The following is a 12182-nucleotide window of genomic DNA, read 5'->3' as shown; positions in this document are numbered from 1 at the left end:
TGCTTTGCTTGTAATTTATTTGTTTCCTTATTTCCTTTCCTCACTGGGCTATTTTACCCTGTTGGACCCCATGGGCTTATAGCATTCTGCTTTTCAATTAGGGTTGTAGCCTAGCCAGTAATAATGATAATAAAGATATAAGTTTGAGAAAGTCCATTCCTGATTCACCAAGAGGATTAAATAGTTTTACTCTTAAGATTAATGCGGTTCTTACTGTTTCATAAAGGGATCCAAAAGCATTACTATATTCAGTTAAGTGTTATTTACTCATAAAGAAGAAAAGTGATAGGGAGACAGAAGGTTTTAGCTCGTATAATGAGGATGTCGACCGAGGACTTTTTCTGTCAAAAAGACCAGAGAACCGATGACCACGCCGCAGAGGTAGGACAGGAACACTCCAGTCATGTGGTCCAGTCGAAGGATAACTTTGCCATCGTCACCCTGGAAAGAAACCAAGAGTTTGCTGTGACAGGTTCCAGGTCCTTTGTTGCTCTCTCCACAATATTATGATTGTTGGTACATAACTTACTTTACCCCAAGGGGTGTTTTTCTGGCCCTATACTGCAGGGGAATCCTAGTCTACAGGACCTTCATAGGCATTCTGCAATCCACACCTCATATTGCTCGTTTATTGTCAAATCCACTTTATCGAAGCACTTGCAGAACAAGAAAGTCTTTAGTCTCCTGTTGGAGTCCTTGGGCTTATAGCATCCTGATTTTCCAACTATGGTTGTAGCTTAGCTAATAATAATAATAATAATAATAATAATAATAATAATAATAATAATAATAATAATAATGTATGTGCAAAGTGCTGGCAGTCTGCTGAACTGGGATTCGAGACAGGCTTAAGCTCGATAGTTTCTTGTTGTGTCTGCAACCTCACCATCTTTGTGAGTTAAGGATGTGGATGTGAGGAGCTTGGGGGAGCCTATGGGTCTACCTGTAGATTCATTAGCAGACATTACCTTGTTCTCTCTGGTCCTATCTTGGGTGGAGAGGGGCTTGGGCGCTGACCATATGTACGTATGGTCAGTCCCTAGGGGATTGTCACTGTCCCTTGCCTCTTGTATATATATATATATATATATATATATATATATATATATATATATATATATATATATATAGTCAGTCTCTAGGGCATCCTCAGTGTCCCTTGCCTCTGCAATATTTATAGGTAATATAAATTTATATATATACATATATATATATATATATATATATATATATATATATATATATATATATGATATATGTATATGTATATATATATATATATATATATATATATATATACATATATATATATATATAGATGGATATATATGATATATATGTGTATATATATAAAATATATATATATATATATACATATAATATATATATATATATGTGTGTGTGTGTGTGTGTGTGTATATGTATGTATATATATATATATATATATATATATATATATATATATATATATATATGTATGTGTGTGTGTGTATATACGTAGTATATATGTATGTATATATATATATATATATATATATATATATATATATATATATATGTATATATATACATATATATATATATATATATATATATATATATATATATATATATATATATATATATATGTATGTATGTATATGATATATGTACATATATATATATATGTGTATATATATACATATATGTATATATACATATATATATATATATATATATATATATATATATATATATATATATATATATATATATATATATATATATATATGGACGTGTATGCGTATGATAGAAAACTAAGAATTTAAATTTCCATTTGAAATTAAGACACAATGAGAAATAAAAGATAATAGTACAATGTACAATAAATGAAACTAATAAGACACCATCCGTACGTTAGTGGAAGAAAGCAGAGACCATTAACCAGGCAGACAAACAAAATAGATTCTCTTTGTAACTTACCACTCCATTGTCGGTTGTCTGCTCTTGTTTGCTTTCCTGTTTCGTTCCATCCTTGGTTATTCTAACGTAAAGAGAAATGACATCTTCCAACCAGTAGTCAATAAGCCCCGCCTCGATCAGTCTGTTGGCCAACTGGGCGAAGCGAGGTCGAAATGGGGCGCCTTTTCTGGAATGAAAGTCCTCGGTTTAGGACGAGATCCTTGTACGTACCTGTTAGCTTCAATAATGCCGGTACACTTCGTGGGAAGCTAAGCAGCTGTGCAGTGAAGCAGGAAGCAGGCAACACTGTATTTAGCTAAAGAGAAACTGTTGGCAATATAACATGTAAAACAAAGTACCTGATTTGTAAATACTTGATCAAAAGTATCTGTATTAATTTTACGAAGTGCTATAAAGAAAAGTATTATCTTCTTGGCTCCGTGTAAAGTGTGCTGTATTTAATGAAGCTAACTTTCCACATCACTACGAAAATCAGAAAGATCAGCCTAATTAGTTGACTCCTACTGCAAGATTTTGTGTCTGTATCTGAACTCCAAAGCGTGTCTTCTTTATTCAGTTACTTATTTGTTGGCATTTCAATCAAATGGTATAGAAATTTAAAGAGCTCCTTGACAGGTTTTATTCCCGCGCTGTAAATATAGAAATATGTTGGGATCCTGCCCATGTTGGGATTATGAGTATTGGAAAAGCCGATGCTGCAGCTAGATTTTTAATCAATTTAATAAAGCAGTGTTATTCAGTCTTTCACTTCCCGTGAAAGACTGAATAACACTGGCTAGTACAGTAGCAACGTGTTCGCCTAGCATTCGCATGGCAACAGATCGATCCCAGCCTTGGACCGTAAGTTTAAGCTATTTACTGGGGAGGCTATTGCCATGGTTGGGCACAACAGGGGGCGGGGATGGGCTTGCCCGGCTGACGTTCTGGTGAGTATCTATTCCGATGAAACTTGAACTGAAACCAGACACCTTTAAGTTGAAGCATTTCATAGCTACAAAATGACACGATCAGTGGAATAACGAATCTGATGGTATTAAGTTAAAAGAACTAAAGCCAGAGGTTCCTTTATGTGAATCGTCATTATAAAGAGAAAGGAAGACAGAAGGAATTTTAGCCAGATTACGGATAGGTCCCACAAAACTGACGCATGCGTATTTGATGTGCACACCTCTTGAAGCAGTACCCAGGTGCATTGAGTGTGATTGTATTTTAACTATGAAATATATATTTTATCAATTGTAAATTTTTAAAAGAGAAAGAGATTTATGTTCTGGAGGGAAAAGTTTTATTGACCATTTAATCGATTCTGAGAATTTCTCAGTGTTTAGGATTTCAATTTTTTTAAGAAAAATGGGTTTTATAGATAAGATTTAAATTTCTATTTATTAATTAAAAAAATGACCTCAATTCAATTGTTTTTATCTTTTATATTTAATATATATATTTTTTTTATTCATTTATTAAACATTCATTTCAATATTGTTTTTTCTTCTCGATGTTAATCGGGCCAGCTCTGTGCACTGTTAAAAATTTGTCGTAAAAAAAACAGGTAAAAATCCTGGAATAAATGATGCCAGCCATTTACTGTTTTGAAAGCGGATATATTGACGTTAAGGAGTGACATTACGATCACCAACCCATAAAAGATAATAACAAAGTAGGGTAAAAATTATGGTCGCCTGAAATATGGCTGAGAACAGTATATTTTTACGGAGAATCTCCTATTAAAATTACGGATTTTTTTAACATTGTGTATGAGTTGCGTTTTATTCATTGGGCTGATTAATCTCTTCCCTTTTGATGATAATAATAATTTCCAATTTTAGATTGAAAATTTAATGCATAAAGAATACAAACACCTCATTACTTATAATCATATTCTCTCTCTCTCTCTCTCTTCTCTCTCTCTCTCTCTCTCTCTCTCTCTCTCTCTCTCTCTCTCTCTCTCTCTCTCTCTGTGACTTGCCTGTTTATAATTATTACAGTATGTTGTCCGGTAGAGCGGATATGGACAAAAGTTCCTTTGAGAAGTCTTCCCCAAAATCTTACCTCTGTACTGCTTGTATTTCTAATACTTTCTAATTCCCTATAGTTTAACAAGGGGTCTCAGAACAACTGACGTTGCTTGTCTTCCTCATTCCTGCTTCTTTAAGCCTTTCATATTTATTATTATTATTATCATTATTATTATTACTTGGTAAGCTACAACCCTAATTGGAAAAGCAGGATGCTATAAGCCCAGGGCCTCCAACAGGGAAAAAGAGCCCAGTGAGGAAAGGAAACAAGGAAACTACAAGGAAAATAATTAGCATTTAAAATAGAATATTTTAAAATCAGTAACAACATTAAAATGAATATCTCATATATAAACTATAAAAACTTAAAAAAATAAAGCAAGTGGAAGAGTGTACCCTCAAGCAAGAGAACTCTACCCCAAGACAGTGAAAGACCATGGTATAAACAGAGGCTATGGCACTACCCAAGACTAGATAGTAATGGTTAGATTTGGGAGTGTCTTTCTCCTAGAAGAGCTGCTCACCATAGCTAAAGAGTCTCTTCTACACACTTGGCGAAAGGAAAGTAGCCACTGAACAATTACAGTGCAGTAGTTAGCCCCATGAGCGAAGAAGAATTGTTTGGTAATCTCGGTGTTGTCAGGTGTATGAAGACAGAGGAGACTATGTAAAGAATAGGCCTGACTATTTGGTGTATGTGTAGGTAAAAGGAAAATAAGCCGTAACCAGAGAGAAGGATCCAATGTAGTACTGTCTGGCAAGTCAAAGGATCCAATAACTCTCTAGCGGTAGTATCTCAACTTATTCGGTTTTCATTTCTAGTATGTAACCCATTCCCTTTTACACATTTCCTTTTACAAACCTCACCTGTGTTCTTTCTATTTCTTTTTTCTTTTAGCATGTTTCAAACGTGCTTCACTACTTTACTTTTTACGTTTTTCTCAAGTTCTTTCTTTCTGTGTTCTTACCCCTTCCACTATTATTTCATACTTGAGCATATTTATATCTTAAATTTTCCCTAAACATTCCAAATAATAATAATAATAATGATAATAATAATAATAATAATAATAATAATAATAATCATAATCATAATAATCATAAATATCATTATTATCGTCTTCGTCATTATTATTATTATTATTATTATTATTATTATTATTATTATTATCATTATTATTATTATTATTATTATTATTATTATTAAATGAATGCAGAACACTTCACAAACATTGTCACATTATCAAATCCAAAGTGAATTCAGACAGGTTGGATAAGGGAACTAATTTCCTTCAGTTCAACGCTAGGCTTAGGCATTTCTATGTCATTTTAGGCATTCATTAATATCTATGAAATTTCCTACTTAGAATATTTCTCCCTTTACTTCACAAAATAGCCAGAAGGTAGTCCATGCCGTTCAACTGTTACTATAGTTTATATATGAAAGATCTATTTTAATGTTACTGATCTTGAAATATTTTATTTTGATTGATCATTACTTCTCTTATAGTTGATTTATTTCCTTATTTCCTTTCTTCACGGGGCTATTTTTTCCCTGTTGAAGCCCTTTGGCTTATAATATCCTGCTTTTCCAACTAGGGTTGAAGCTTATTTAATAATAATAATAATAATAATAATAATAATAATAATAATAATAATAATGATAATAATAATAATAATAATACCCAGATTCAACGCTCATGGTGTGCATGCAACTTATGCCATCTCTATAATATGATATCCAAACTTGCTAGCTGTACATAAACGTCCAGCCGAGATCGGGCGCGAGAGTATAGCTCTGTCTGCCCAGGTAGAAAGGAGTTTGGCCGTAGGAGTCAGCGTACTTGGACTCGATTTCGGTGCGGATCCTATTTCGTGATGTCAGCAACGCGTACTGTCCTCTCAGGACTTTCTGGAGGCCTGTGGGGATGTCGACAGCCTGTTGAACGTGATATATTTGATGTTAGGAACTATATTATTATAAAGTTTTTATAGTTCAAATGTGAAATATTTATTTTAATGTTGTTACTGTTCTTAAAATATTTTATTTTTTCTTTGTTTCCTTTCCTCACTGTGGTATTTTCCCCGTTAGGGCCCCTGGGGTTATAGCAGCTTGGTTTTCCAATTAGGGTTGTAGCTTAGCAAGTAATAATAATAATAATAATAATAATAATAATAATAATAATAATAATAATAATAATAATGATGATGATGATGTTCTTTACCTTCGGCTCTTCCATTGAAATGGGGAAAGCTGAAGTAAAGAAGAAGAGTATGTTGATTGATAGAAGGGAACTATAGATAAAATGCAATTAAGAAGGTGCAATTGGAAATAGGGAAATGTGATACAATGAACTATTAAGGAGATATGTGCCATATTCACCCATGTCCCACTTCTTCCATCCCATTTTACTAATTATATCTGTAGAACTCTTATGCTGCCTCCTTTAAAGGTCGCTCATGAATGGCAGAGGCAAGGGACAGTGACAATGCCCTTGAGACTGACCATATATACATATGATCAGCGGTCAAGTCCCCTTTCATCCCAAGCTAGAACCAGAGAGGGCTAGGCAATGGTTGCTTATGACTCGGCAGGTAGAGCTCTGTGCTATCCCAAACCCCCATCCTTAGCTCACAAGGATGGTGAGGTTGCAGACACTACAAGAAACTATTAAACTAGAGCGGGAATCGGACCTAAGTACGGCTGATCGCCAGGCAGGGATGTTTCCAACAAATTACCACAACCCAGGATTAACAGAGTACTCTGTTAATCCTGCCACAACTCTTGTAATCTTGTGGTGTCGGACTCGACCAAGATGCATTCCCGTAGGTTGACCTTGTGGAAGCAGCCCAAGTCCTTCCAATTTAGCCCTTTTAATTCCGTATTCAAGATAGAATGTCTATGGAGGCAGGTATAAAAAGAGGCAAATCTAGCCTTAGTCAATTGCAACAAGGTAAGCCAATCATTCAAAAAATCAGGGTTGCAAAAATGGCGACCCTCGCGTGCAATTGTAGAAAATTGCAAAATGTTGTCATAGTCCTGGCTTTTCTCATAATCATTCTCAAACATCACAATGACGTTTTTATCCTGAATAAATGTATTAATAGGTGTGTCTATTCGAAAGAAACCTTCGTTCTTCGATATTAATATCTTCAACAGACGTGGATCACAGGTGATTACAATAAAAACAAGTTACAAGATTGTTTGTCTAATTCTTTCTTCAACTGTCCTCGTAATTGGGCATTTCAACCCCCCCCCCCCCCGCCCCCCTGCTCTCGAATACTACCTTGGTTCTATTTCCTTTCTTTGCAATTACGCATATGGTTGATGCATTATGCTTTCTGCGAGTAGCATAGATAAACCCTACAGCAAGTTCGTGTTGAATCCTTCCGTCGATAATCATGTGCTCTTTTCTTTGTATAGGATCCATTCCTGTTCGTTGGAATATTTTTGTTCAGAGTACTGTTCGTGGCTCTTTCCCGGTGGGAGAATTTTTGGAAGAAGAGGAACGGGAACAAGAAACCATTGGTGTTGTCTTTAAGTGGGAGCACCATTAATGCTATGACTTATCTAGATTCTCTTCCTACACTTCCACGACTTATCTATCGATAATTAGTGTTCAGAATGAAGATGTGATTCACAGTCGAATCTCGGCGCATAGGACCTCACGTGAAGTAACAGATCATCCACCCCGTGAATGTTTATATTACGGTCATTTTGGAAAATTGGTCATTTTACAAAATGCCCGGTCATTATGCAAAAAGACCAAATTCATGGGCACTTTGCAAAATGACCTATATATTTCGACATTTTGCAAAAGGGCCAAGATTTTGGTCCATTTACAAAATCATCAGTGCCATCGTTGGTAAGGTTACAAAATGTCCAATCAGCAAGTAGGTTAGGTTAGCTACTTGCTGATTGGGCATTTTGTAACCTTACCAACGATGATACTGAAGATTTTGTAAATGGACCAAAATCTTGGCCCTTTTGCAAAATGTCGAAATATATAGGTCATTTTGCAAAGTGCCCATGAATTTGGTCTTTTTGCATAATGGCCGGGCATTTTGTAAAATAACCAATTTTCCAAAATTACCGTAGCATTTACACTCCATGACCGGGAGACAAAGTTATCTCAGAGTATTGTGTTTAATGACACTATGCTCATTGTCGTGTTGTTTGGTTTGCCTGCTACCGCGGAACTGTTCATCTTTCAATCTCTTGTGGTTCCTGCCAGGTGATCTACTTCTTGTGTCAGATCAAGTGTTTGTACTCAAGGATTTGCCCAGTGCTCAGGAAGCTTCAGTGTTTAGCAAAATGGCTACCGTGCAGCAGATTTAAGCTCCCCCAACCCACACCACTGGCTCATATATATCCCCATTCATAATGGCAAGTGGAAGATACTACCACTACCATGGTACCAAGGAAACTCACCAAGTCTTTTCAACATTTAATTTTTGTATTAAAAAGACATTATTACCTTTAAAGTAAATATGTCAAGTCTTTTTTAACATTTTATTTTTCTATAACTCTTAACGTTCACATTTTATCCCACTTGGACAAGAGCCCGTGGCCTGCACCTTCAGGGCAGGTTGTTCTAAAACGAACGAACGAACTCACCTCAACTTTCTTGAACACCTGTTTAACTACAGGAGTTGTGCTTCTTATGAAGTAAATTTTGGCGATGCCATTCATCAGGGAACTCTCACAACCCCAGCGCCAATTGGGTTGTCGAACCAAGTCCTCGTAAGTGTCTATGGGCTCCGTTGTCCCCTTCACCGTCAGATGAGCTATGAGGGAAGACCTGTACCCGGTGGTAATCAGGAGACAAAAGACAAGCCACCATCCCAACAGCATCTGGGGAGAAAATTGAAAAGAGATGGTACTAAGTATAAAATCTGTTGTTTCTCAAGTTTCAAATATATGTTGATCTCAAATTTGAATATACTGTAATTTATTATTGCCTGCTAAGCTACAACCCTAATTGGAAAAGCAGGATGCTATAAGCCCAAGGGCTCCAACAGGGAAAAATATGCCTTTTAGGGAAAGGAAATAAACAAACCACTAGATAAATAATGAACAATCAAAATAACGTATTTCAAGAACAGTAACTACATTAAAATAGATTTTTCATAAATAACCTATAAAAAGAGATTTATATCAGCCTGTTCAACATAAAGAAACATTGACTGCAAGTCAAGACCAGTCAAGGAAAGAAACTAACAGACACTGGACAATCGTCAGTCAGACCTAGAGATAAAACGTAAACACAGATTAGCTGAACAAGTAAAGAAACTAACAGACACTGGACAACCGTCAGTCAGACCTAGAGATAGAATGTAAACACAGATTACCTGAACAAGTAAAGAAACTGAGATAAGCAATCTTGATACTTATCAGGAGGATGGTGACACAAAAATAATATCAGTGGGAATGATGAGACTGACCTGTCCAGTAATATTGTTTGGAGGCTGGGAAGGAGGGTCTTCTAGCATAACACCAGAGCTGTAAAAGATGGCTTCAGTCAGAGGCATGCTCTCTTCTGTTGTGAAATATGACCGTGATCTCTGTAGGCCCCAGTACAGCACTCCCCAAATAAAGATGGCAGTCAGTAGGCTGATCCAGACGACAGCTGAAATCGAAAATGTAGGCCTAGTATTGCTACATATTTGTACTAAATTCTGTATTTTCCATTTACATGCTGATTTTTTTTAAGTAGGAGTAACCCCAGATGGTGTTGCATCTATTTTTATTGTTATCATTATAGACCTAATCCATATAAAATAGAATAAAAATATTTCTATAGATCTGGTCAGTTTGACTTGCAAATTTAACATGTATCTGAAATGAAAACTATATTAAAATTATATTAGTCTTTGGCAATCTAACTTTATCCTGGACTATCAGACTCAAGTTGATTAGCCAATATGAAAGTAATATGTCTACTTTCACAAATGAGACAAACTACCTTGTTGTTACAAATGTTATAAAGGGAATTTCATCACAATGAAATACAAGTCAAGGAAAAATACTGGATGTTATAGAATATAAAAGTTGTATCCAATACAAATAAAAAAAGGTTCATCAACTTTTTATTAGATTTTAATTGTTTCAAGTATATTGCTAAAAATAAATTGAGGAAAAGCGATGGGGAAATGTGAAGTCATGGGAAATCATCAGTGGTTATGTTATTCCAATATTCAAAATGCTCTAACATTCACATGAGAAAAAAAAGGGATTAAATTGCAAATTAAGTTTCCACGTGTGTGAAGAAGAAGAAAGGTGAAAAAAATAATCATTAAACCAACAAAAATCATTTATATTGCATAAAAGAACAATATATCTGTCAGTCATCATCACAGACTGTGATATGACCAGTGAAATTAGTTGAATATGAATTTAAAAAGGTTGAAAAGTATTAACAAGAGTGTTCTCATTGGAATCAAATCATTGCCACTTGTGTGAACAAAGCTTAAGATCATGTGGCAGTGCCTGTGTTTAACCTTAGAAACAGTGGTATATGAGACAATCTTCATTTGACCTAGTCAGAATGTGTTCCACTATGCACTAAGTACAGAATGCATTACAAACTTCTTACGTTCATATGGACGAAGTGGCAGTGCCTGTGTTTAACCTTAGAAACAATGGTATATGAGACAATCTTCATTTGACCTAGTCAGAATGTGTTCCACTATGCACTAAGTACAGAATGCATTACAAACTTCTTACGTTCATATGGACGAAGTGGCAGTGCCTGTGTTTAACCTTAGAAACAATGGTATATGAGACAATCTTCATTTGACCTAGTCAGAATGTGTTCCACTATGCACTAAGTACAGAATGCATTACAAACTTCTTACGTTCATATGGACGAAGTGGCAGTGCCTGTGTTTAACCTTAGAAACAATGGTATATGAGACAATCTTCATTTGACCTAGTCAGAATGTGTTCCACTATGCACTAAGTACAGAATGCATTACAAACTTCTTACGTTCATATGGACGAAGTGGCAGTGCCTGTGTTTAACCTTAGAAACAATGGTATATGAGACAATCTTCATTTGACCTAGTCAGAATGTGTTCCACTATGCACTAAGTACAGAATGCATTACAAACTTCTTACGTTCATATGGACGAAGTGGCAGTGCCTGTGTTTAACCTTAGAAACAATGGTATATGAGACAATCTTCATTTGACCTAGTCAGAATGTGTTCCACTATGCACTAAGTACAGAATGCATTACAAACTTCTTACGTTCATATGGACGAAGTGGCAGTGCCTGTGTTTAACCTTAGAAACAATGGTATATGAGACAATCTTCATTTGACCTAGTCAGAATGTGTTCCACTATGCACTAAGTACAGAATGCATTACAAACTTCTTACGTTCATATGGACGAAGTGGCAGTGCCTGTGTTTAACCTTAGAAACAATGGTATATGAGACAATCTTCATTTGACCTAGTCAGAATGTGTTCCACTATGCACTAAGTACAGAATGCATTACAAACTTCTTACGTTCATATGGACGAAGTGGCAGTGCCTGTGTTTAACCTTAGAAACAATGGTATATGAGACAATCTTCATTTGACCTAGTCAGAATGTGTTCCACTATGCACTAAGTACAGAATGCATTACAAACTTCTTACGTTCATATGGACGAAGTGGCAGTGCCTGTGTTTAACCTTAGAAACAATGGTATATGAGACAATCTTCATTTGACCTAGTCAGAATGTGTTCCACTATGCACTAAGTACAGAATGCATTACAAACTTCTTACGTTCAAATGGACGAATGATAACTAGGTACTGGGGCAACAGTTGCGGCTTGAGGGAAACGACGATGAACTGGTCGATTGCATAAACTCTCTCATAGTCTCCGATCACCAGTCTATCGTTGCTCACAGCAGTTGCAGTCGTCATGTCAGCCTTTTGTTGCTGGATGACTCCATATGCTCCACTCCAAGTGCCATTTGAGTCGGCCACACCTGGTATCATGTCCTTGGGCACTCGAACTACGTAGCTGTTTGTAAAAAAAAAAAAAAAAAAAAATGGTGTGGACAGGTAGCGCAAAACCATATTGTAGAAGTCAAATTTGACAATTTGGGGTGGTAAATCTCCATCCCTTTAGTTATAAAAGTTTGAAGTAGGATTTACCATGAGCCAAAATACCATACGATCCGTGTTCCCGTATGCCTTTACATGATCTAT

At 35.6% G+C, this 12182-nt stretch overlaps 1 protein-coding gene across 1 annotated transcript in view; it reads right to left on the bottom strand.

The window, feature by feature from the left end:
* Positions 1-303: 303 nt before the first annotated feature.
* LOC137633049 (glutamate receptor ionotropic, kainate glr-3-like) overlaps positions 304-12182 on the bottom strand; it is a 26691-nt gene continuing 14812 nt past the window's right edge. The window contains exons 7-12 of the mRNA XM_068365215.1: positions 11753-11994; positions 9423-9607; positions 8596-8832; positions 5738-5916; positions 1963-2128; positions 304-441 (exon numbers count right to left, since the gene is read on the bottom strand). Coding sequence (XP_068221316.1) covers positions 304-441; positions 1963-2128; positions 5738-5916; positions 8596-8832; positions 9423-9607; positions 11753-11994 — 1147 coding nt within the window. The remainder of the gene's footprint in view (positions 442-1962; positions 2129-5737; positions 5917-8595; positions 8833-9422; positions 9608-11752; positions 11995-12182) is intronic.

Source organism: Palaemon carinicauda, chromosome 42 (genome assembly GCF_036898095.1).
Source record: "Palaemon carinicauda isolate YSFRI2023 chromosome 42, ASM3689809v2, whole genome shotgun sequence".
In the NCBI taxonomy this organism is placed as follows: domain Eukaryota; kingdom Metazoa; phylum Arthropoda; class Malacostraca; order Decapoda; family Palaemonidae; genus Palaemon; species Palaemon carinicauda.
The sequence above is the reverse complement of the archived record's forward strand: the minus strand, read 5'-3'. Positions and strand labels throughout refer to the sequence as shown.